Source organism: Stegodyphus dumicola, chromosome 12 (genome assembly GCF_044657685.1).
Source record: "Stegodyphus dumicola isolate Sdum_Otavi_A_Nest chromosome 12, ASM4465768v1".
Classification (NCBI taxonomy): Eukaryota; Metazoa; Arthropoda; class Arachnida; order Araneae; family Eresidae; genus Stegodyphus; species Stegodyphus dumicola.
Window position 1 is genome coordinate 115444675 of NC_140779.1, and position 27838 is coordinate 115472512.

At 34.8% G+C, this 27838-nt stretch overlaps 1 protein-coding gene across 14 annotated transcripts in view; it reads right to left on the reverse strand.

Moving 5' to 3' along the window:
• Nucleotides 1-4563: 4563 nt before the first annotated feature.
• LOC118181291 (FMRFamide receptor-like) overlaps nt 4564-27838 on the reverse strand; it is a 647035-nt gene continuing 623760 nt past the window's right edge. For 13 of the 14 annotated variants that reach the window (XM_085806839.1, XM_085806834.1, XM_085806838.1 and 10 more), the window contains one exon: nt 4564-7020. In XM_085806839.1, the coding sequence (XP_085662965.1) occupies nt 4768-6339 (1572 nt within the window). In that variant the 5' untranslated portion in view covers nt 6340-7020 and the 3' untranslated portion in view covers nt 4564-4767. Of the gene's footprint in view, nt 7021-22611; nt 22630-27838 lie in introns of those variants that run through there. The other variant, XM_035367081.2, reaches the window with a different exon arrangement.

The window sequence follows — 27838 nt, forward strand, 5'->3', positions numbered from 1 at the left end:
AGCTTGTTTACTTTGTGTTAATCCTGCACAGCAACTGGTCAAGAGTTTTCCGGTTACTGCAGAGAAAGAGTGATATCAGATACCTCGAAAGGGTTGTATTTTTTTTTTTTTTAATTAGGAGTTTAAATGGATTTTGTCCAATTAAGTTAGTAGTTTGATCCAATGAAATTTAATTTTTTAATAATTTTCCTGTATATTTTTATATCTTACATGTTTATATGTATTAATATGTGAAAATGATAAAACAATTCTAAGAATCTAGTTTTTTAAATGTAGCTTAAAAGATCATACTCTCTCATGCATAAAGAAATACAACTAAATGCCTCTTAGTTTGTCGCTGAATTTAACAGCCTGTTTTGACTTCTGGGAAAGCTCTGTCTTAATACAATTTGCCTGAGCTTGAACAACCGCAGAGGTACGAAATCAAAGTTTTCATGAAATTGCTTTTTTTAATGGAGGCCCATAAGATCTAACCAGAATTTTGATGATTCAAATAAATATTATACATTTAAGAAAACTTTCAGGATGAATTTGTGTACATCATTAAAAGTCAATAGATAAAGACAGATGGCTGGTATGCATTAACAAGAATATAATCGTCATTAAATATCCTTATCCTTTGTATGAATAGTGACGAATATCAATAAACGTGAATAAATGATTTTTTCGTCTCTTGTCTGAATGATTAACAACAGATTCAAGTTTTCTGATCAGAAAACTGTGTGCGTAAATATCTGCCGAAAGAAAATCTGCTTCCCTAACCGGTGTTTAATCTTGAAGTTTCATTGATTACTGTAATGTCTGAAACAAAGCTTTTAGAAGCAGTGGTTGGTAACACGTTATGATCTTGAGTTGTCCTAGGAAACTGAATATTTTTAAAATTCCATCCAATATAAGACCGTTCTCCAATGATTCACATTCATAGAGTGTTAATAAACTAGACTACATTCTTCTCAACACGTTCCTCTCTATTAGCAAATTGTGATCCAATACATTATCAAGCTGTAAGAATTTATTCCTAAACTTTCAGAACATCTTCTGTGCACAGTTTGTGTGTGGAATACTGCGAAACATTACTTGATCTAAAACGTTGTCTCTGAATCACTTGTTCAGTATAATAATGCAACCTGGACAACTCATTCATTTCGTATCCTATGTGGCTCCCGTTATCTCCTGCATCAAGCAAGGTTTTCCGATGTCCCCTTGCTTTCCATGCTGTTATAATATGATTTGGAGAAGAGTAGTCCAGGCAGTAAATTGCTTTAAAATTTGTCCCTGGTTGGATACGAAAACTCGTTAGCGTTTTCCAGTACATTGAGAAATGTGGAACGAATGACAGTGTATAAAAATACATTTTGATGAGCACCGACCAAAGTACATCGCATATCAACCACTGTATGCAGTCAAGTCAATGAATGATGATCATGTCAGTACATCATGTGATCACATTTTAATGGTCATCAGTTATAAAATCTGAAAACAGCAAATGTTTTGTAGTATGCAAATGAATAATAAGCTGAGAAATGTGAAGCCAAACTACAGAGCAGAGAATCAGCCAAAAATCGTAGGAGGAAGTTCTGGCTTTTCGTGGATCGTTCATTCTGGATTCACATCAGCTTTTGCTGAAAGGAATGAATGCACCGATCTGCCTTTTTTACTATACATGGTCTGTCTACAAAGAAACGGGACTGGCTTTGTAGCTCCCTTGAAACACAAATGAAGTAAAATGACAAAGGCGCAATAACAAAAAGAAATTAGAGAAACCCTTCTTTCTCTTCTTCGCACTTTTTTATATCAAGGGTAGTATTTTGTAAGATGGCGTACCAGAGAGCAAGAGAGCCAGTCAACATTATTACAAAGAAGCTTAAGCTTAGCGAAAGAGTTAACCCTCCCTCCGCCATAAAAAAGTAACTTAGAACTCTGGCAAAATGGTTTCCTTCCACATCAAAACTATGGTCCTTTGCATGCAACTTTTACAGTGAAGCAGATTTGGGTTGAAAAACAGTTTCCAACCCTGGTCCTAAACGGATTATAACACATGCTTATATTCCCTTAACTTAGCACACTGCGACTTTTTTTTTTTTTTTTTTAACCCAAAAATAAAAGTCTATGCTGACAATCAGTCATTAAAGGCTGCTAAGAAGAAACGTTACAGGTATTAAAATAGAGTTATCAAAAATGGCCTTCGACCAGTGGTAAATAAGTATGGGTCGATGTATGAATGCGTATGAGGGATATATCGAAGAAGACAAAGAATAGATTTGCCATAACTTGGAAAGATCCTTTTTTTTTAAGCCAGTTTCGGTAATTTATAGGCAGAAATTTTAATGTATCATGCTTTCTTATAGCTTGAAAACTGATTGTCAGAAAAATAAAATAATGGTGTCAATTTATTCAGAATAAAATACCCTGTCTAATAAAATCAAACTCTACAAATCAAGTTTTTCAACATTTTAAATGAAACAGCAATTCCTTCCTTTGTCTGAGCTTACAGTATTCGCGTTAGTTGTTTCAATTCGATAACTGACTAGTAAATGATTTATTGGTAGGGACAACCAAGAATCGTGTTTGAGAGAAATGTGTTCTTAATAAATGTAATATTAAGAGGTGAGGTAGTCTATAATTTCTTCACTTTATCACCGATATATGGATCAACATTTTTTGTGTTGCATATTTTCATTTTTATCGTAATCCACCTGATATCAACAACTGGAGCGTTGTTAAATTTTAATCTGCCTATGTGTGCAAGATGATTTTACAGCAATAACTCGTAATAACAAAGAAATACTTATGTGTAAAGTATCGTGTTGGCAAGAAAGAAATTTAGGTTTTTTAGTGACACAAAAATGAACTTTCGAATAACTCAAATAGCTTTCGTTCTGTTTGATGAACTTTCGCCATCTTTCTGGTAACTTCAGGATTTCGTGCTGAAAGAACTTCTGGTCTTTATCAGCAAAAAACTCAACCAAGCGTGATTTGAAGGCATCATTATTATATTATTGAAATTTTAACTAACTAAGAAATTTTTAAACTGCCAAATAAATGGTAATCCAGTGGTGCAAGGTTGCGGCTATTAGCAGATGTAACATTACTTCCCAACTAAGCTCCAATAATATTGTAGATGTACCTAGATGTGCGTGGCCTCCCATTGTCGGGATGGAACACGATTCCTTTGTGGATAGCCATTTCTGGCCTTTTCTTCTTTATTGCTTCTTCCAATTACAGGAGCTGTTGGCCGTAAACACCTGAATCGATCATTCCGCTTGCTTGAAGCAGTTTAAAATGCACAACATCCTTGTAATCAAACCAAACTGTCAGCATGATATCTTTCCAAGGGATACCTATTCAATTGATTTTAATGCAGAGAACAAAAATGTCCCTGAAAATTTCCTTTGTCCAGTATGGAGCGTTAAGCTGTAATACCAACCTCTAATTGTTCTTATTAGGCTATTTGTTCAGAATGGTTGTTAAAAGTTACTTTCAACACGAAAACCTTCTAATACATACTATCAAAGATTTATCAAATAATTATTCAGGGAATTTCTTTTGATAAAATGAGAATATATGATCACGTTGCCTAGGAGAAGAAGTAGCCATTACGGAATTTGTTGCCATTACGGAAAGCAGAACTCTACCAGCATATTTATCTGGAATATTATCAGCGGATGTAACATGTATATAAAATTATCTGTCATCCAGAGTATAATACATATTATACTTCTAACATAATAATAAGTTTTCATCTTATTAAATTCTTAATTTAAAAACATTGAAAGCAGATTGAATATTACTGAAGTTATGCATATGACAGAAATGTAGTTATATAATATTTTAGAAAAGATATTAAGAAATATTTTGTAAATTTAACTTTCTGCAATGCGTATATGGTATTTTTAGTTTAAATAAGTACTTACCTGCAATTGTTTTAAACTGTTATAAATTTATATTAATATATTTATTTTGCAACAAAATTTTTGTATACATTATATTCTTTTGTTTTGTATTTACATATATGATGGTCTAATATTTTTGTTATGAAATTCTATGTAGATAATTTCTAACAACTTGTAAATAACTTCAGAATGAAAGATTTGCTAATGTTGGCTGTTATTGCAAAAAAGCTAGGTGACGGTGTTTTTTGGAGGGGTTAACTGAAATTCCGTCTTCTCGAATACCACAGATTATGCCATGAGGTTCAGACAAGTAAGTTAAAATAAAAGAAGGAATTGAAAAAATATACAATAGTTAAATGAAAATAAAAATAAGATCTGAAGAATTTAAATTGAGAATAAAATTCCGTAAAGCAGAAATTGTCTCTTTAGACCATAAAAGTTCAAAACAGTGGGTAGCCAAGGCAAGTCCTTTAAAGTGGCCTAAGGCATTTTTCCTTCCTGGACATAGTGAACATAAGGTGATTTTACTATTTTCTACAGTGATTTTTAGGCCACATTTAAAACTTCTTAATTGAACCTGCTTAGAATGACCTTAAAAACTCATATCCTCACTCAGCATTTAAATAAAAGTGTGCAACTGTGGAGCTTATGTTTAAAGAAAGAAACATAATGGGAGTTGAGTTATTTATTGGGTATTAATTACATCACAGTAACTGAACATTTAAAATTATGCCATGAAATGCATGATGGGATAATACACTATAAGGACAATACCATTACAAACATAGTTTCGAATTTCACATTCTTTTTTACATAATTTAGAACTCACAATCGTTCATGCATATACATAAATATTTCTGAAGTTTCTTATGTTTTATACAGACATATTTTCAGGAGGCAGGTGAGCTGAATCGAAGACAGAACATTTTGTAGGAGATTTTAGAGGTATGAACTGTCCAGTTCGTTCGTCCTGACATGATCCAGTAGCTATTTTAGTCCTCTTCCAAGGACATCTGAATCCCCTTAGCAGTCGCCGATAATTTGTATCTTCAGGAGAAGGATATGAACCATTGTCGTCAGTGAACACCGCTACTGTCTTTGAAAAACTCAGCTGCTGTTGGGAACGAGGAATTGATGGGGATTTCTGAGGTTGCTGCCTTGAAAAACTACTCTGATTCAGAAGGGTTGCGGTGCTGTCCTTTGCTTTCGGGTTACGGACACTGTATTTCCTGGATGCCGCTGGACTCTCATTTTCCATGGTTGAATAAACAGTATTCTGATAAACAGAATGTAGCCTCGTGATCTTGCCCTTCAGACATGGACAGAATATTACCAAGAAAGTCCTTCTGTACTTCTGACTTAAGAGACAGTACAGGACGAAGTTTCCGGCTGCATTTATGGCCATGAGGAAGTTGAAGATGTTGCCAAGTCCTCGAAGAAGCAGGTCTTCATTGCTACTGGGCGTGACATGGTGGAATGCTTCATAAAGCAAGATAACAGCAGTGGGCAATTGGCATATGAGAAACAAGATAACAACAGCTATAAGCATGACAGTTATCTTGCTCTCTTGCCTAGCTTGGTCTCCAGTTTCACGTCTTCTGGTCATGGTCTTTCTTCGGGATTTCGAAGAATGCACTGATTTAATTAGGAAAGCATTGAATACAGCAAGTAGGATGAAAGGAATCATGATGAAAACCACAGATATAAACCAGTAGTACACCGATTTATAAACAGGATTACGACCCAACTCTGAATAATCAGCTCGAATCTGAGTCTCATTGGTAACCGGATTCACGATTTCAATGATGTTCCACTCGAAAGCTGTTGGTAAAGTGATTAGAAAACAGCTTAAGAAAACTATAACAATCATTTTCTTTGCTCTGGATTCTGTGCAATATATTTTACCCTTCATAGGATAGCATACCGCTATGTAACGTTCAATGGTGAACGTTACAGTTATCCATACTGACGAATTGCTTGAAGCATCAGTGATAGTCAACATATATGGCCAAAATTTCCAGTACGCGTAAAACTGTGAATCATGTATGTGAGGGTAATGTTGAAAAGATAGTGCAAAAGAAAAGACGAGATAACTCATATCGAAAATTGCAAGAGCTGCTAAATACCAATTTGTGGAGCTGCGCATGCGCCTTTGGGTCATTATAAAAATTGTGACTGTGTTTCCTATTACTCCTATCAGCATTATAATCGGGACTAGAACCTTTTGAACCCAAAACCGACTTTGTTCTTGAAATTCTTCCAAGGCAGGATTGGGCTCCGGGGCTGACGTCTCTGGTATATTAGATGGAGACCAATTTGAATTACTGCAGTTCAGATCATTATCTTGAAAAGAACAGGTTACGGAACTGCATAGAAGTGTATCCAGCAAAGAGCAATTACTTATCTCTTCTGTAGCGCTGGACATATCCGTTAAATTACTTGCCATGATGATTAACAACTTCACTGATTGCGAAAGTAATGAATAATATCTCTTAGTAGTTTATTCTCGAAGTAATAAATAGGTATACCTTGCTAATAAATTTAAAGATGATTGTGCGTTATGCTCCCTTTAAAGGATCTTTAAGGAATATCCTTTTCTTCGAATAGTTTTTGTAAATTTCACATAAAAACTAAATTATCTATAATATTTTAAAAATAAATGCATTTAAAACATATCGACTAATAATTAAATTTGATTAAAATACAGCATATCTTCCGTCTTTGATTAATCAATTTAGAACACATATTTCTGTGGAAGTATGCTTTCCATTCTCAAAAATAAAACATATATCATCCAAGATTTCTTGTTATGAAACTTCAGTTGGAAACTATAATAATAGATTTTAGAAATATTTTAGTAAATGCATTTAAGATCCGAATATTATTGAAAGTTCGATTGCTTCTTTATGTAAAACTAATATCATGTTCTCCGATATTTGATATCTTCAAAATTATTTTAGTGAATGAAAAATGTAATGCATGAAATGAAAGTCTGAGCTTGAGAAGAGAACATCCTTCAGATCTGAGGAAATTTCTTTCAAATGATAGCTTCCGTCTTCAAATTTTTCCGTTTATAGTTTACATAGTGAACGAATAGGCTTAAAACTTGAAATCAAAATGAAGCAGTCTGCAAAGGAAAAAAAAAAGATAATTAAAAAAATACAGAACTTTTTCTGTGAACAAATAAGCAGATAATAAAAAGGTAAATAGATATACTTTTATATCACAGGAAAAAAAGAGCTTAAATGAGGGTCCTCCAATCATGATGTCAGTTTCTAACGAATTAGTGACAGCCACACTCATATTTTGTTAAATTTTAATTTCTTTTAATCGTTTTTCTTATGGACCTAGAATATTTGATTTTTCACTCTTTACTGTTCTTTAAAACATTTGCATTATTTTTCTTCTCTCAGAAATCAATTATTGATATTAGAAGGGAGATTTTTTTTTATTGATGACTAAAAATGTCCGTAGTGATCGAGACTTATTTCATCTGTTTATAATCGGCTATAACTGAATTTCCATTTTAAATAAGTATGATATAACTTTAATTATTAGAATTGAATAATCATACATTCTTAACAGAATCTTCAACTACGAAACAATAAAACTGCAGTTTTGTCAGTCATTTTATCATCTTCACACGTAAAATATGTAAGCTTCTATTATTTTTACTAATAGTTATTTTAATTCGTTTGCATTTCCTATCCTATCTGACTTCACTCAGTTCCTCACCAGTATGTAAATGAGTTACGGTTAAGGTGAGTGTATTTAAACGGAAGTAGCAAAAAGGTTACTAACAGCGTGTTTTCGCTACTGGGTGCGCACGACGCTATTGCTACCAGCTGTGTGAATTTTGAATTTTGGCTTCGCATTCTTGCCGCCGAAGTGTAACATCACGCCGGTTGAGATTTTTCAACCTGCTGGGTTAAATTAAATTGCAGAGTCTTGCGCTACTAGCTACCTATAAATTTAGTTTGTTACATGATCTTTAAGTTCCTCAACACAAGTGATTGGTGACACTGAAAAGCCGTTATCACATTAGCTGTTTGTTGCCGGGACAAAACGTTTGTAGCAACAGTTCTGAGAAACGGCCTTTGGTGAAATAGGGTTACCATCTTCACTTGGCAAACAGGCTGAAAGCCAAACAAGAATCAGTTATCGCTCAGATTGGCGAAAGTGACGTTTCCTTTCAAGTGACATTCGCTTCTTCGTGTTGTTTTGAATCGCTCACACGCTTTTCGTTTTAAACTTTATTGTTAGTAATGGAAGATAATAGAAAGGTGATTGCTATCAAGTTAATCACTTTGATCTCCACTCTGGCACTTCATGTAACAGATAAACACACTTCTGGTTATAGCAATCAATTACATCAGTAATAGCCAAATTCTGTATACACTCTAAGAATAGTTTAAAAACATGTGCTGGATAAGTCTATTTATCACACATCGCTTATGTGTATTTTCTGTTGTCTGCATTTCAATGAAAATTTGATGGCTCACTGGAAAATTTGTGACCTGATGAAAGCATTTTCTGACTAACTTTATGGCTCATAATTACTGTTCTGTCCATTCAAATGACAAAAATCTATATGGCTGATATTTACCTCCTCACAGCCAGCAGATACTATTCAGCAAAATGCAGATCAAATAAAGCATATGAATACATGAGCAATCAAACATGTGCGAGTTGTTTACTGTCCCATAGAACACTCGGTAATATACCTAAAACACATTAATTATACCAACTCTATAAATTAGGTGTTCACATCATGAGTTTGTTTTATGGTTTGATTTATTGAGATTACAGCAAAGCACACTAGGGCTATCTGCCTAAGGGAAGGGATGCCTTCGGGGAGGACTTTCTAAGGGAAACTGGCTCGTCTACACGTTACACATGGGGAAAACCACGAAAGCGTCCATGCAGCCAGCCCGTTCGCGGGATTCGAACCTCGGACCGAACTACCAGTGTTCAGCGACTTTACCGCTCGGCCGCTGGTGGGCTCAGTTGGTTTTATGTGATTACCGCAAAGCCTCGAGGGATAACATTAGGAGGGATCCCTTTGTAGAAGATTTTTTAAAACTGGCTCGTATACAAAAGCATATGAACACAAAGCATACAAACAAAGCTCGTATACAAAGCATACAAACAAAGCATATGAACACATGAGCAATCAAACATGCACGAGTTGTTTACTGTCCCATAGAACACTCGGCAATACACCTAAAACACATGTGGTGCACATCATGAGTTTGTTTTATGTGATTACGGCAAAGCCTCGAGGGATATCTGCCTAACAGGAGGGATCCCTTTGTAGAAGATTTTTTAAAACTGGCTCGTATACCAGTTACAAATGGGGCAAACCAAGGAAACGTCATGTAGCCATCCCGTTTGCAGCATTCTAACCTGAGACAGAACTACCAGTGTTCAAAGACACTTCGGCCACTAGTAGGCCCGTGCACTTAATTGGAAAGTGCAATTCATTATGTAAACAGACATGAAGGTGATAACCAGTTGAGCGCTGTTTTAAGTAATCAAATGTTATAAATGCACAGCTGTTACATTTCTTATTATTTATTAGTCATGTTTTTATTACGTAGATCATACGTATGATATAATTATGAATTAACCCAATAACAAAATGTGTACACTCTTTAGTACTCAAATACTCATCAATTATTTTTCAACTGATTATTACATACCCATAATAATTTGCAAAGAACTGATAACTATAGTTGCTGCCAATTACATAATCGTTATCTGAATTAAAAGTAACTTTAAATAAACTTCTTGGCAATGTTCATTTTTGTATTCATACATACATATATATATATACACATCTAATAAGTCATATATTTACATACAGATAGAGAGATGCGATGTTTTAGAAGTTGTTAATATATATTTATTAGTATTAATGTAATGAATAAGATTTATATTAATGAATGTATATACAAATGTTTTTCATCATGCATAATAATAAATCCATAAATTTTCAATGTTTCAATATGTAGCATTTCCAATAAAAGTATAGTTTCTAATGTATTTATAATTCAAAAAGTATTTCATTAATAACATGAAAATAATAGACAAATTTAATGAGTATTCTCATTATTACATAAGCTATGCTTTTCTTTTTTATGCATCTTTTATGCTGTTTAAAATGAGTCACTGATTATGCAGTTAACAATTTAAAAGATAAGTAATTAGGAGAAAAGCCGCGCATATACGAAAGGATTTTAAAAAATTATTCAACTTAAATTTAAGAAATAAAATTCTATTATATAACAGTGTTATAATACACGATCAGCACGAAATACGACAAATTTGGCGAACTTTTGGCTACGAACAATTTGTAAACAAATCCGAAATGCAAGAACGTCGTAAAATAATGTCAACTCTGAAATTTCCACGATTATATATTTAATGAATATATACACATTTAAAAAATGACTCAGGCAGTTGTATTACAACAAAACAGCAATAATTAAATCGGCGTCTATTTCCACCGTCCATCACTTCACAGTGAGAGCCATCGCCATATTGAAAGTTACCCGTGATCTTTCAGAAGCTGACCTTTCGTCTGATTGGTTGAACGTTCGAGGAACAGGTCTCCAGCCGGAACATTTTGGGAAAAGTTTTAAAATGTTGCTCGTAGCCGGGACACGTTCCTCCTAGCTAGACGAAACATTTCTCGGAAGCCTGCCGCTTAAAGCCGTGCTACTAGAATCTCGTTTCTCGGAATTGTCCCGGGTAAGCGCGCGCGTCTATAGATGTGATAACAGCATAAGCACTAAGTCCGTGCCGTCTGTAAATAACTGTGTTCCATAAAACGGTCTTTTACACCTTTCTCTTTTTGTTTTCATCTTCTAGTCTTTGCGAGAAGTCACAAAACAGACTTCCAAGTTGACTAGTTAACAGTGTACGTTAGCAAAAAAGAGTAGATTTTACAAATGCACTCTTTTTTTTCGGGAGTATTTAAAAGTGTACTTTAAAAGAATTTTTAGTGAGATTTTTAAGATTCTAAATTTTAATCTACTTTCTAAAATATTAATTATATACTTTCCAAGAAAAGTACTGTTTTTGTTGACACTTTTTATATTAATGCTTCCACTTAGTTTTGCTTGCCTATTAAAAGAACGAAAACTATTCCATTTAATATTCTTCAAATACAGATACGCGATTAGAAATCTTTTCGATCTTAATTAAATTTGAGTATTTCGTATATACTAAACTAATTTTTATCATTAGCGTGCGGAATGATTTCTACCTCACTTTGTTAAATACACTTTTATGCAAGTCCATTTAAAAGCCTAGGTGTACTTTCTTTTCGGGGAGGGGAGCGAAAATTTGCCGAAACTCTCATTAACTCGATTTTTCAATTAACGATGTCTGAGTTTTATTTCATTACCTTGAATTTCAACTTACTGATGCTTGACTGCATGTTATTAATGTTCCTTCCTGATTTCCTTTATTGTACTAGCTAAGTTATGTGCTCGGAGACAGTCTTGGCTCTCAAGGTTTAAAATACAAGAACCCGGTTCTTAGAACCTATCCAAGTGGGTAGTGTGATGGTGAATCTTTCAGACTTCACCGGTTTCAACAAGCTCCACATCTTTTCATGTTCTTCATGTTTCATGTTCTCCACATCATCACATGTCTGAGAGATAAAATTGAAACCTTCAACCGCTGGAATTCGCATGGAAGTGAAAATTTCCTGCTTCCATGGGAATTTGGCTTCTGGGAGCATGAGTGGTGAGAATAAACTAATCCCTCTAGGAGATCTGAGAGACAGCTCTTTCTGCCTAGTATGGAGTTAAGCTATGGCATGAGCTGTCAGACACGCAGAACACGCATTCAATTATTATACATTTTTCATTCAATTAATTCTGTTCTCATTTTGCTGCAACGCAAAAATACCTAAACACTTGGAACATCTTCATTAAAAATTGTAAAGTAGAGAAAAACACAAAACACCAAAATAAAATTAAAAAATTTTGCAATTAAAATTAGCGTTTTTACGCAAAAACAAGACAAATTTCCGTTGCACAAAAAGTTTACTTTTGGTTTCACTGTGGAGAAAAACACTGAAGTTGGTGCACCAACTGGCTTAATTCATTATTCTAATAAGAGTTTCAAATGTAAACAAATGGTGGCGTCGCTAGGCCTACGCCACTTAAACTTTAAATTATTGATATTTCTATAAGTATTGCATGCAGATTAATTCAAGGCATAAAAACCTTAACTCGAACATAAGAGCAACGCAATTCGTCACTTTTAAATAAAAAAATGCACAAATGACCAGCACATAAGAATAAGAAAACTGTGCTTATCGACCCGGGCAACAGAACTGGTATATATACATATATGAACATACATACATATATATATATATATATATATATGCGTTTAGTGCAGTCGATTGAACAAAAAGGGGAGGTGCACAACTGCATGTTATGGCAGTCCCATAAGCAAAATTTAAACGTTCTATGGCTACTCGTTTTTGAGTTATGGGAGAGACACCCATACGTGCGTATTATGTACTACATACATGCGCAATACGTACGTACAGACGTCACCAAAAAATCTTTCTAATAAATTTAAAATCCATTTTACAATCTGTTTTTTTCACACAAAAACATCGTTCAGATGGATTCCAGTAGTCAAAATGAATATTTTCGTTGAAATACGATACCCGAAATTTTTTGCGATTTCAATGCTTCTTTTACAGGGTACAAGGAAGTAAAAGGAAACTAAATCTGTTTCTATTATGCGTTTTATTTCTGTTCTTCCATCAGTGCAACATAATACACGAGGGAACAACATCAAATGATTTCTGTACAATTATTAATTCCTAATCTTTCCACAGGTAGTGTGGGACATAATGATTAGTTCATGAATTAAATAATAGCATCCATTTAATTGCTTTCTACAATTTCAATTCCCTTTCATTAATTTCTGAAAGCTATCTTCTCTTAAACCGACTAAGTGAAACTCGTTTCATCCGTGATAATTCAGACAATTAAGTTTTATACAAATTGCAACTAGCCAAACGCTTTGTGCCACGCTTTAGGTGAGCTATTTCATATTTGATCCGTTATACTCTTGTGACAGAAAGCAGGGTTTAAGAATGTCGCAAGTAATCGTAATCTCATCCTCAGCCTTACGTCAAATTTTCTGCGCATTTATCTTCTATACTTCCCTAGGGTAATGACAGCAACAATGAAGCAGAATGTGTACGTAACTTCCTATTCTGTAAATGGTAAATAACACATTTTCCGAAACGGAAATTAAGATTCGCTTTTCGGAGATAAGTAATGGAGTTCTTTATTCAACCGACTACTAAGTATTTTACTTGAGATTTACGTTCGTAGGTATGTGATATAAATTATAATTACCGCCTGTTTAAATAAGCATAATTTAAACATAGTACATACTAAATTATAATTTGCTTTTGATGATAATGTTTTATGCGTAGTTACTTTCAATTACATGAAGTGCTTCATGCGTTTTGTTTAAATTACAGTATTCACTCAACTTCGAGACTCTAGACATTCTGGTAAAGAATTTATTTAAACTTTGAATATTCTTGTGTCCTACATTAACTGTATTAACCCGCCGAGCGCTACGAGTCAGCCCTGAAATTCCAGAGTTCCTCAAACTGCCAAGAATAAATGGTATTTTCTTGACTATAATTAAAAAATGACTTTCTCGTTTTATACCTTCATTCCTTTTCTTGCAATACACAGAAAAAGGTGGGACATTATTTATATCTTTTATGGAGATTCAGTTTAAAAAATGACGAGTAAAAATAAACCTATTTCGGAATATGTGTTATACATTTTTTTTTTTTTTTATTTTAACGAAATTCCTTCTGAATTTAGCAATTTTTTAGCTACTTTTGCAGGTGCACCTAGCGACAGTTGAAAGTGAGATTTGGCATCCACGGATATGCTGCTGTTATCATTAACAGCGGGTACTGGAATTTTCTTTCCTTTTGAATTACAAACGTATGCTAATGTGATCATTAATAACGCAGTTTTTATCCGTGTCAATAGGCATCTTGATGGATTTCTCTGAGAACCATCTGCATTCTTGTTTATAATTGCATTACTGGAAACTTCTGTTTTTGTTTTGTCTAACTGTTGATCGATGACGCCATCGCGGAGTAAGCGATAATTATTATGTTTACAATAATTAAAAATGGCGACATACCACTGTCAGTTTATTGATATTGTTTTGCATTTGCTGGTTTGTTCTTGCTTTTCGTGAATTTCATTTTCAGTGATATGGACATGTGAAGTTTTCTATACAAGAAGGTAAGATTTTTATACTCTTCATGTAATTTTTCAATGTGAACGAAATATGTGTAGTTTGCTGATTATTACCGTATAAATGTATTTTTAATTCGCACTAGTAATCCGCCAAATATAAAATTATATATATAGTGATCCGTGAAGTTCTAAGAGTTGACGGCCGCTGGTTTAGAGCAAAAACAACTAGTTATAAGCCTCACCAGAGTTATAGCCTCGCGAGAGGGCTTTTTACTTTTGAAATCTGTAGGAAAAAATGTAAATCGTTTGAGACTTCATGCAGCACATGTTATAAAACCTAGAAACAAACGCAGAGACTTTGTTTTCAATGTGCTTGTTGCTCACAATGAATATAAAATTATAAGACTGCGCTTTGTTAATAAAACTGTTTTGCCCAAACGGCTGGCAATTTCGTAATGTGTGGCCTTCCCATCAATCCACGCGATTTTTGGTTTTGGAGACATTTGAATCATCTGGTAAGAAGAACTTTAGCTGATCTTAAAGCCAGGATCCTGGCATACACTTCGGCCAACTGTGGAACATGCCATCTTACGATTTCAGGTGGCAGTTTTAAAATGATTGCCATCATGTGGAACATGCTTTTATTGTGTAACAAAATTTGCAAAATTTTAAAACTATTATAACTGTGTGGTTAAATGTATGGTCTATTAATATAATGCCTCTGGTGACGCTATTTGTAACTTTTTTTTTTTCGCTAGAAGACATTCTCCTCCCTTCATTAAGTCCGCTACAAAATTTCACAATTTTCTGATCAGTCGTTTCCCTTGAATGCAGCTTTGAAATAGGGTTCTTTAGTTATGGACATCCTGAACATCCAACCCGAGTCACACAGCCGTTAGAGTGGCTACCCTGACTGCCGTAGCGATAGGCCTGGGTTCGAATCCCGGAGAAGGCATCGTTGTAACTGTCCGTCCCTTCATAGAAGGTACGGTGGCCTCAGTGCTTCTATAATAAAATGGCCACCACTTCTGGCCCTTATAGGACACAAGGCTAATGGCTATTAAATAAGGCGCCCTGCCATTAACAAAAATCCAACCCGAAATCGGATATATTAAAAACAGGTAGAAATGTTTACGTGTAATGAATACGAAAGCCAACCTTCCATACGGAATTTTATGTCTATAACGCTGTCAGGTTCAATGTTCCGCCTTACTTGCTTGGCGAACATTCACAAACCTGACTCGGAACAGGGAGCTTACTAAAGCTATGTTCAATAAATGTGGGAAGTAGACAAGATACACAGGAAGGGTATACGAAACCCTTTATTTTTCTCTCTTTACAATGATTTCCGGACTTCGGAATACAGAGACCAACCACTTGTGGTCTGAACGTAAGAATATAAAAAAAATATTAACTAAACGCTAACTTAACTTTGGAATAATAAACAAGGGCCTACGTGGAAGATTGGCCGTATATTAACAGGAAGCCGTATGTAGTACAGAGAACTGTTAACACTACAATACGTTTAAAATTATTAAGAGGATTAAACCTCTGGCCTGGAAGGCAACCAGCAACCGAGTAAAACTGCTAAGGCCTGATTCTACTAACTCCTTCCTCTCTTTCGCTTGGCAAAAAGCCACAACTTAAGTACTTGGCGTTCGCCAGACAAATTTGCATAAATAAGTTAAAGCTTTTAATTCTGGATGTAGAAAATAAGAAGTGATAGTAAAGATTTAAAATAAAATAAACGTTAGTAAAACTTAAGATCCTTACAACGCTAAGAGGGAATGAACATACTCGGAATGCAATCTAATAAATTTCTTACGCTGGTAAACTAAACATTACAGCACTATTACATTAAGTACAGCATTAAGTAATTTCTTATAACATTAAGTAATTACTACATCAAGTAGTTTTTTATAAGCTTTTATTTTGTCACTCATAGTGTTTCATTGAGGTGAAATGTCGTTTGAAAGATACTGAGTTCAAATTTTGTACGCACACTGTTTATCGATGGCAATGTAATGAGGTGAAACGATTTTTTAAAAATTTGATTTAGATTTTTTACTTAATACTTAAGCTGTTTTTTTTTTTTTTTTTTCCCACTTATCTACGTTTAACGAACGAACTAAGCAAATCAAAATTTTACTGTTTGTGCCATCGAAATAAATCTTTTTAATGAAACTTGTATGAAAATTGTAGCTTAATTTCTGAATTTTTGGCGGATATTTTAGGCTATTTGGAGTTTATGATTTTAAAATTTCAACGTCAAAAATATATCGGATATAACGTTTTTAAATTTTCAGGGATTATAAAACAATCTCCCTCTTTTTAAACAAGAATGATTAAATATTAATTCAGCGATTTTCTACATGAAAAAATTGTGTTGTAGTCTGAAGTAGACGGGAAAAAAAAGCGTTTTGAATTTGCCATCTTAAAGCACTTAATGACAAATTGGCGATATTTGTTTTTTCATTTTAGCTCCAAGTAAAATCCATTAGGCAACACTGTTATTACACCTAATTTCTGACACTTAATATTCAAATGGATTTTTTTTCATTCTCTGAATGGCGTTATTTTTCTTTATTTCATAATTTTTTTTTTTTTTTACAATTTATTGTTTGCGCTTTAATAGAGACTAAAAAATCATCTTTGATAACGGGTAATTGAGATTAAAAAACAGAAAATAAAATACTATTAAAAAAGGTTTTTAGATAATAAGCTTTTATTTAAAATGCATTATGATGCACTAAAAGTTTAAAAATGTAATTTATCATATAATTTAATGTGAATAATAGATTAAGTAATTCTATTTACAGAATTTATCTGCAATTTTCTACGGCAAATAATAAAAGCGTGAGGCGAATAAATGACGAAGTGTATTAATTTAATTGTATTGGCAAATGTATAAGCATTATCTTTTAATCACATGCTTTTACTAATTGTGATATTAAATTGTAGAGGAATTCTGCAAATAGAATTATTTAACTTATTATTGCCATTAACTGAATTAATTATCATATCCTTTTTCAGTACAAACTCATTGTATAAATTCCTCTTTTAATTGTATTTATTTTAAAAATTATGTTTATGCATTTTTATTTATATTTTTTTCCCTTACGAAAGAATATAAATAATTGAGAATATACATAGTTTATTATAAAAGATCATAAATGGACTGTTTCTCTTAAATAAGGGATAAATGGATAGTCATTTCCTAAAGGCAAAGTCAAATTTATTGCAAATCAAAGTGGAGATTTATTTCCCAATCACACATTTTTAGCAAAGCTTACACAAAGTAAAACACCTTTCTATTTCTCTTGAAAGAAATACAAAAGTACTTTTTCGACAAAACAAACAATAAATTTATTTCTTTATTTGCTTAAACACACAATCTGTTCTTTTCTTGAATTGAAGTTAATAAAAAAACTAAACATTTATTTACATATATCATAAAACTAAGCACATAAGCTTATTTTTTATTGCTTCGAAACCAAACAAAGAAATAATTTTTAATCAATACATTATTTTGCAGTTAACTATATTAACTTTGCTTTTAATTATCAGCTTACTTTCTTTTCGACAGCATATTAACAAAATAATAAGTAAATTGTACTTTATATGCAAAGAAAATAAGGACTTTTATTCTCAATAATATAAAATACCATACAAAACAGCATGACCTACATCAGAAAGCTAAAATTGTGAATGAAAGTAGATATCCTGCTTAGTAGATATCCTGCTTAGAAAGGGAAAAGACCTAACATCATCATGTTTATTTAGCCTCTTTTACGGTTACAGTACGCCATGAAGACCAAATGATTAAATTTGTAAGTATTTTGGAGGTTTACAGGGGTACGAAATTAATAGAACAGCTGCCAGCCTGGTAGCTGAAACTGCCCTTGCCCCATGAGGCATGGAGTCAAACTGGGCTTGGATGACAGAAATGGGCAACTTATTCCATGATACTTGAAGTCTATGCCACATTTCATCAAGCGTCTTAGCTGGACAGCGGTAACGGGGCAGCCTCTCAGCAAACCCATGACCAGATGTTCTGAATGGGTGACAGATCTATAGACCGTGCAGGCCAGGGCAGCAATCAAATACCTTGTGTAACGAGGAAGGTCAAAACAGGACATGCAACATGTGTTCTGCATTACCTTTTTGGAACACGGCGTTTGGAGGCCTCGAAGATAGGGCACAACTACTGGACGTAAGGTGTCAGAAATGTTCTCATCTGCGTTCAAATTATCCGAACTAGAGATGTGCGCGTTGTGTACCCAATGGCTGCCTACAACATCACACCAGGCGCAGGGCCCAAGCCGATATCGTATGCAAACAGGCGACGTGCGGTCTCCTTGGACGCTTCAGACACGTATACGGCCATCAGAATACTGTTAACCAGAGAACAGGGGCTCCATTACCTAGCTGACATGATGTCTGCCTTACACGGATTAAAGCCTCTGCCTCCAGAAGCTATTTATTATCACTAAGCAAAATAAGTTTACAGTGGCATACAAGGCCTTTAAGAACACAAGAACATAAGTAATATAGTCATTAATAAACTATAAAGAAAGCATGTTACAAGAAGTACCTATAGCATTCAAACAATAAACCGAGTATACTTTCATAATTTGTACTGGAAATACGAAATACTTTCAAAACTGAGTTCAACTAATTTAAATAAAAACTATGGTACAAACAAACAAACAAAATATAATACATCCATTACTGTATTATACACAATTAATTTCAATTAGATTCACAATATCAAGAACTATTCAATTTAGAAAAAATGCCGGGATTCGTTTGAAAAGGCGACATTGTGCCACTCCTGTGCCCAGCTCTGTCGTTTGGTGCACTAGAGCTGCCGTCTCTCTCTCTATGCTGCATTGTCAGGGAAAGCCGAAGTAATGGTAGGCCTGTTGATAGTCCACGGTACAGCGAACATCAACGCACCTTACGAAGTGATACTGGGCGTGCTGCAAACATGCCCATTGCCTGACTAATGGTCCGTAATGTGGTCGTACGGTTTTGTAGGACTGACCTCACAATATGCCTGTCCTCTCTGGCGTTAGTCATAGAAGTGCGTTGAGATCATGCGTGCCGTTCAGGATGACCCTCAGAAATCTATTGATTCCTTATTCGCATGATAGTGGTTGGATGTCGACCAAGTGCAACGGGCGTATCACGGAACGATAATCTACACTTTCGATAGGTAACGATCCTGCCTGCATCGAATTCCGAAACTTGCTAGTAAGCATTCCCTCTTCTCGAGACATATCACAGTATTCTGAACAAACTTCAACCTTACAAAGCCCTTTCCGAATGAGAAATCCACTACACAACTTTTCTTTCATGCAGTGCTTCAGATGTCGTTTCCGCCTCCTGCGTGGTCTAAATACGCTGAAATACTAATCATTTGCATACTAATCATTTTTATGTGATTTTGACGTTAGTCAGATCATTCCTTCCTGGTGTTGCAATTTTAATGGCCTGCAGTTGTATTATTTTAACGCACCGTTAAATATACTCATCGCTAAATTTTTGGATTCACTGTAAAACATCCTTTTTCTTTCGTTTAAGATCTTTTTTCCAGCTTATCGCTACGTTCACTATCTAACCGCCAGCGTTTCCGATTACGTTTTGGTAATTTTATAACCTAATTTAAGATTGAATGACATACTGCCTCCGTGAACACATATTTACCTTCACCTTATCTCAAGTGCATATCTTACTACAGCTACATAAATTTAATTGATTTATACTTCTAATGCGAATAATAACAAAACTGACAACTAATTCTTTACTACTATAACTTCGTGCATTCTACACGGGCTTCAGATCAGAACTTCTGAATAACTTTTAACTCCTTCTGCCAACAACAGAAGAATAAAACTTTTCTCAGCAAACTCAAACAAACCTTTTACCTGTCGAACAGTGGACAAAAGAGATCAGTACCGATTGTTCTTGGTTTACTGCAAACGCAGTTCTTTCATTGTCCTTGCCCTTTCAGCGTAAAATGAACGCCGGTAAATAATTTCCATCAAGATGATGGTCCGTTTCTTTGTTTTAATCTTTCGTTAAACTCTCCAAAGTTCTCGTCAGGCTCTGTCAATTAAGTGTTTGCGCAGTGTTTATCGGCTGGGAGAAAGAACTGTTCTTTTTTCTCTTGCAACGGGCTAATTTTAGAGAAAATGAAAGAAAGTTTAGAATAAAAATACCAGGAAAATAACATGCCTATTTATAAAATAATTAGCTTCACAATTGCTCTACAGATTTGCGAAATTTTAGGGAAGAGTTAAGAATTATGTGCGCCCAATTTATTCTGCTTTTCACAGGAAATAAAAAATATAGGATGTGGGTACCAAATAACTTCCTTGTACGGTCTATTAAATTATACATATTTTTTGCTGCATTTTATTTAAACTTATTTCCTCGAATATCATTAGAGATGTATTTTGCATTCAATTAGTTAAATTTTCATTTCCAGCAAGGCAGAAATATATAAAAACTCAAAATATCTTCATTAAAATTTGTAAAATACAGAAAATTCTAAAACACCTGATACAGATAAAATTAATTAAAAGAAGTTTTTACAATCAGAATTACAGATTCTACGAAAAACAAGCAGTTAAATCAGCGGGTAGGAAGCCTGACTTTTTGCTGCTCAAAACTGAGAGTAAACTTTAGGTCTCACTGGGCAAAAAGAGACTTAAGTTGGTGCATCAACTAACTTCACTCATTGTTCCATTAAGAGTTTCAAATGTAAACAAATGGCGGCCTCGTTAGGCTTAGCGCGGCTTTTAAATTGTTGTTAATTCTATGACTATTGCATGACGATTACTTAAAGGTATAAAACTTTAACACAAGAAAAATATAATTCAATCACTTTTAAAGCAAAAATTCAGAATTTAGAAACATTAGAAGAATTAAAAAAACTGAGTTCACCGAGTCTGGTAACATAATGGGTAAATATAAATAGATAAGTAAATATATATATATATATATAAATCAAAAAGTAAATGTCGTAACGAAAATGAATAAAATTTTGTTCCTTCTATACGAAGGTCTTTTCCGGTTAAAAGTTGCCAAATTGAATAAACGTAAATTGATGAAACTTTCAAAATAAAAGCAAGAACAGAGGGACAGGATTTTAAAGTTTTGAGACAGTTAAATGCATAACGGGAACGTTTATTCTCATATACAAATTAAGAGCTTGGTAATCAGATCTGATGAGGTGATATTGGTGACCCAGAGCCATTGAAATAGACAGAATCCTGTTCATTTTTCAAGGAATGCTATTAGTGAATATCAGTAATATTTATTTTTAAAGCTTCGAATTAAAACGCTTCCCAATTCTTTTTGCTAGAAAGTCGAAAGATCTGAATGACAAAAAATTTCCGAAAATTTCAAGTTTTCGAATATGGGATTTTTTACGTCCTTGTGCAAAGTAAAGGAAGCATTGTAATCGCGAAAAATTTCGGTTATCATATTTACAAAGAAATATCCATTTTGACGGCTCTCGAATTCACCTGAACGATGTTTTTGGGTGACATCTGTACGGGCAGAATAGAGTATTTTTTTTTTCCAAAAGGGATTGCAAAATGGAGAATGGATTTAAAAATGATTCTGAAGAGATTTTTTCGTGACGTCTGTACATACGTATGTATTTCGCATAACTCAAAAACGAGTAGACGTAGAACATTGAAATTTTGTATATGGGACTTCTATATGGTGTTTCAGGTTTTTCTGTATTTTACTACTTTTAATGAAGATTGTGTTTTTATATATTCTTGCCATGCCACGAACTGAATCGATTGAATGAGAAATAGATCTCTAATGAAATTCGAGGAAATGAGTTTATATGAAGAGCAGCAAAAATGTGTATAATGTAATATGCCGTGCAAAGAAGTCATGCGGTGTCTGCATCACATTTTTTTTTCAAGTTTCACAGAGTTTCGTCGACTTAAATATCCTATTTCTGGCTAAAACCTGAGGCGATCAGGAATATTCAAGAAGTAATATCTGAGCTTTTGAGCCATAGGAGAACAAGAGCAGGTTAAAAATTCAAAGAAAATAGCACAGCAAAAATAAAATGCTACGATTTCATTTACAATTCTTGATATTTAGCAAGTGTTGCCATCGCATATGATTAAGTCATGGTTTCAATCTGATAAAAAGCAAGGAAAGATAAATTATTGTACACTATTAAAATTAGTTTCATTGTTTATCCTAAATTAGTTATGCCAGAAATCCCACAACAAAAGCGTACGGACTCGATTAAGTTGCAGTGATATGAAAGAATTGCCAGATTAAAATGAAATTTATGCAACGTATTACTAATGAAAATAAATTATTAAAGTTTCAAGAAAATACAACTAAACTCATGGTAAAAAATAAGTATTTTGAAATGCTGCCACCAATATAAATAAGTACGTTACGGCATTGAATCAAACGGGCTTTTAACATCTTCCTGTGGCATTTTCTGCTCGAAAGCTTTAATCCGGGTATGCAGCTCGTAGACACTGAGTGCTGAAGGTGAATGAAGGACCAGTCGTCTAAAGATCATATTTCTCATATATTCAACAGCAACGTATCTGCGAGATTTTTTGCTGTAAAAATAATGGAAGTGTATATTAAGAGAGTTCATATTTTTTTTGGCTTTAAATATGAAAAAAGCAGTAAGAAAAGCTTCCAAAAAGAACTTTGCAAGCTGGAAATTTCAGCGTATTGTCTGATGCCTCAGAGAGTTAAATTAATCTTTAAAGCTCAAGAACTTAAACAAATTTCAAAAACATAAAAAAAAAAATTTTTTTTAAAAGATTAAAAAGAAATTGCAATAGGATTTAGGTATCCAGGTTTTAATTTAACATTTGAAGCCATTTTAGACTAAACAGTTAAAACAGCCCTACCAATTTAAGAATTAATCTTCTGGAAATTAAAGATATACAACACGGAATCTTACGTTTAAATATTTATTAATATTAGTTATTCAAAATGGCAAAACCAAATGGCAAGGAACATTTCGCTGTGATATCCTTACATCGTAAATTAATGTAACGTGGAGACTTGTATTATTATTTAATAAAGAAAAGGTAATTATTCAAGACTTAGCTGTGCATTCATTTCCCTGAATTGCTTGCACTTATTTGTCTCGGAGGGCAATATTTTCTACACTGACTACCAATAAGTATTTGGACACCTATGCAAATGACGATATCTGCGGTCCTAAGGTACGTCACGGATTCAGCCGGTATATATCGTGTAGGAAACAGCATCGGCTTCAGTCGCATGCAAGATGCATCGCAGTTCGGAGCTCTCTGATTTCGAGAAAGGTATAATTATCGGGTATCACAAATGTGGCCGATCCTTAAGGAACATATCTAGCAATCCGAAATACACGAAATCGACAGTGGCCTATGTGATTAAGAAGTGGAAGGTGAGCGGTGATTGTCGGAATGCTTCCCGAGTCGGCAGACCAACGAAACTGGGAGATAGAGACCGACGAGTGCTGTCCAGAGAAATTCGGAAGAACCGTACCCAATCAATGGCCCTCATCCGCGAGGAGTTTCAACAGGCATCCGGGAGTATTGTTTCAATGAATATCATCCGCAAAGAAGCACATCTGCTTGGTTTTAATGGTCGTGCTGCTGATCATCAGCTTTTGATCACAAAGTCCAACCGCGCTGCTCGGTTAGTGTGGTGCAAAGCACATCGAAATTAGACCGTAGATTAGTGGAAACGGGTTCTTTGGAGTGACGAATCAAGGTTCACTCTTTACTGTTCGGATGGCAGGGTCTGGGTCTGGCGTCTACCTGGAGAACGTCTCCTGCCAGAATGCATTGTGCCAACAGTCAATTTCGGCGGAGGTGGAATTATGGTCTGGGGGTGTTTCTCCTGGTATGGGCTGGGACCCTTGGTACCCATTCATGGTAAGCTCAACTCCGATGCCTACTGCACTATTTTGGATGACAATGTGCTTTCTACGTTGTGGCAGTTTTACGGATTGGAACCCTGTTACTTTTAGGACGACAATGCCAGTTGTCATGTTTCGACGTTAACCAAGGCTTAGTATGGTGCCAATGGAGTTCATCGAATGGACTGGCCTGCCCAGAGTCCAGACCTGAACCCTATCGAGGACCTCTGGGACGACTTGCATCGCCGAATTCAGGGGTGCACTACCCATGCAAAATCGGTGAAGGAACTTCTATGTCTTCTCCAAGCCGAGTGGAAGAAAATACCACTAGCTGTTATACAAAGACTTGTGAAAAGTATGCCCCGGAGGGTCCACGCTGTAATTTCCTCTCGTGGAGGCTATACCAACTATTGATTTTGAATAAAGTTAGTTTTTCTTTTCTATCACTGGTGTCCAAATTCTTATTGGTAGTCAGTGTATATTATCAGGATACAAAGTCCTTATGCCTTCCTCGTCGTATTACAAAATAATTAGAAACACTGCTCTGTTCTTAATATACAAAATTAATCATTTCTAGCTTTACAGTTAGGTATCATGTCAAGAGATGAGCCAGCTATGCACAATAAATGGCCCACTTGATGAACAGTTTCCTATTACTAATTAAATTGTACTTGAAGGATTAACAACTCATAGGAACCGAAGAAAAGGAAAAATGCGTCGTTATCCCGAACCTAACTTAACCGTTTGTCACAGCATGGCAGTACCAAAAGAATCCTAAAAAGAAATATTTTTCTTCCCTTATTTGGTTTTCCTTTCTTTTACTTAGGATTTAGTTCAGGATGTAACTAATCTTCTGAGAGGAAAAAAAAAACACAGGCCAGAAATATCTTGGAAAATATCTTGAGAATTTAAGTATTGCAGTTAAACATTTATCGGTCTGTATGGGCATGGGTAGGATATTAAAAAAACATAGAGGTGAGATTTTGTTTCTTAAATATGAACGGTAGATGTATATTTTAACTAAAGAATTTTTCAAAATATTGTGTGGAATTTTATAAACACTGTTCCGACATTTATAGGTAAGGATCCTTATACCACGGGACCACGGAATGAATCCTTCATTTAGAGAATTTATATGACAAATGTAAAAATTTTTGGTGATGAGTTTGAAATCCAAAATGATACTTTTTGGTTTGTTCCCGCCAAAAGACCTCGGGCGTATTAACATTGCATACAATGTTGTTTAAAAGTGTAAGACCATTAGTTGAAAGAAAGCAAAAATTATTTTTACTATTGAGAGGGTTCTTAGAATGATATTTGATGAAAGGCCTTTCTCATTAAAGAAAGAAGATTTCTAGAAAAGACACCCATCTGGAAAAACCATCTATATGATATACAGGGTGTCCCAAAACGGCCGCATAAACTCTGCACAGCTAGATTCTTCGTTGGGAGTACATAAAACCTGCCCAAAGAAGCGTTCCTGTACGAATAGTTTCCGAGAAAAATACGAAAAACAAAGCATGACGTTACTGCCGGTACAAGAGAAAACACTTTATTGAACATATCAACAGCATTATATGCACAATTTAAAGAAGATGTTCAAAGTGCCCGCCGTGCATGTCGAGGAAGGTTGAGCACGCTGTGGAATGTCTATCATCACACGTTGCAGCATCGCGGGGTCTACCGAAGCACAAGCATCATGCAGACGAGAATTTAAGTCCATTGGTGTTGTCACTACGTCTCGATACACCAGTTCCTTGAGATGGCCCCATAGAAAAAAATATCCAACAGTGTCAGATCTGGCGAACGTGGCGGCCATAGAAGCGGACCCCCAAGTCCGATCCAGCGGCCGGAGTATTCCATATTCAGCCAACCACGTAGAAGAGCACAGAAATGCGCCGGAGTCCCATCATGCTGGAACCAAAGTCCTTGTATTGCAGCTAATGTATGTTATTGAGGAACTCGGTTAAGACCTCATTGAGAAACACCAAGTACGACTGCCCTGAGAGCCGTTTAGGTAACAGATATGGTCCAAGCAGGGGAACCCCGAGTATACCGGCTCACACATTAAGAGACCAACGTTCCTGATGTTTCTGCGACCGTTTTAAACATTATCGTCTGGAAAGATATGCCAATACTGTTGTTGAAAAAGTTCAATAAAGTGTTTTTTTCTTGCACCAGCAATGATGTCATACTTTGTTTTTCAAATTTTTCTCGTAAGCTATGGATCGTAGAGGAACGCTTCTTTGGGCAGTTTTTATGTACTCCCAACGAGAAATCTAGCTGTGCAGAGTTTATGCGGTCATTTTGGAACACCGTGTATAATATATATGTATCTTAAATTGCGCTTTCGAGACATGAAAAACGCAAGTTAAACTTTGCCAATCGGCCTAGTAGAATGGGATATTTATTTATTTATTCCGCCCGCTTTGACCTCACAATTGACACTACAGGTCAGTCATGTTATCCTGATCGTTGCACCAGCAACCATTTTTAGTTGTTTATATTTTCAACCTTATTATTGTTAAACGGATTTAATAATAGTGTATTACTTTTGTTGGGTGCTCCAACTTACGTTTTGGGTATGTTAGTGTAAAATTAGCAAAACGGTTTAGTAGGTTTAGAGGTATTTACATATATATATATATATATTATAAGCTAGATTGTAAGTACAATATATATATTACAAGCTAGATTGTAAGTACTAGGTTGTAAGTCGTATATATATATATGTGTGTGTGTGTGATGTACCAGCTTTAGTCGTAGCTTAAATTATCAGACGATAAGTTTAAAAAAACAGGATCCATTTATTATTATTCACGAGAAATAGCAGTTACAAAATCAGATATCCGGAGTAAATAAAAAAGAATTACTAATAACTTTTTGTATGGAGTTTACGGCATCGTTACATTAAAGAAAAGACCCCGATATTCCTTTGTGAGTCCTTTTATAGCCTCTGGAAAGGCGGAGCTTCCAAGAAATGACGTCAGCTTCGTCAGCCATTCCAGTTCGCTTTAAATATCTCCAGAACATTCTATAACTGTACGTGTAGAAAAGGCGGGAAAAACAACTTGACTACGGGGCTGTAGATTTAATTCCACGTACTTTCAAATAAGAGACCGTCGCCATGAAAAATGAAAAGAACATACAGTTAGAATTTTAAGTGTATTCTTGACTATGGAATTTTATTATTACATATATATATATATATATATATATATATATATATGAATAGAGGCTTTCTGCCTTTACATTTCGTCAGGTGCCTAGACCTGGTTATCTGCTATGATTATGTTTCTCTTAGACATACTCTGACGCCCGGCTGTCCGTAGTAATCCTGAAGAAGGTCTTTGAGGCTATGTGATTCCTGGAGCTGAGGAAGGAAGCCTCTGATGGGAGAACTGAGTAGACAGTCGTAGATATAATGTGAGAACGGGATATATAGAACTGTCCCCTTTTTTTTTTTTCTTTGTGCAAGTTGTACTTCAAAGCGGTAATATGCAAAAGATGAGCAAAGCGTATTCTGCAAGTTTATATTCTGCGATTAGAGATGTCAGCCTTGCTCATTCATGTAAGCAGACATTGACTAGTAACTACATTATTATGTAAATGGCTGACTATTCTATTGCATAAATGGCTCGAATAATCGATAGAGCTTTGATAAAGAATGAATACATTTGCTCAATAAACAGTGGTTTTGCTTTAAACCTATGTCCTAAAGCACTGCCTAAAATCAATTAACATTGGAATAC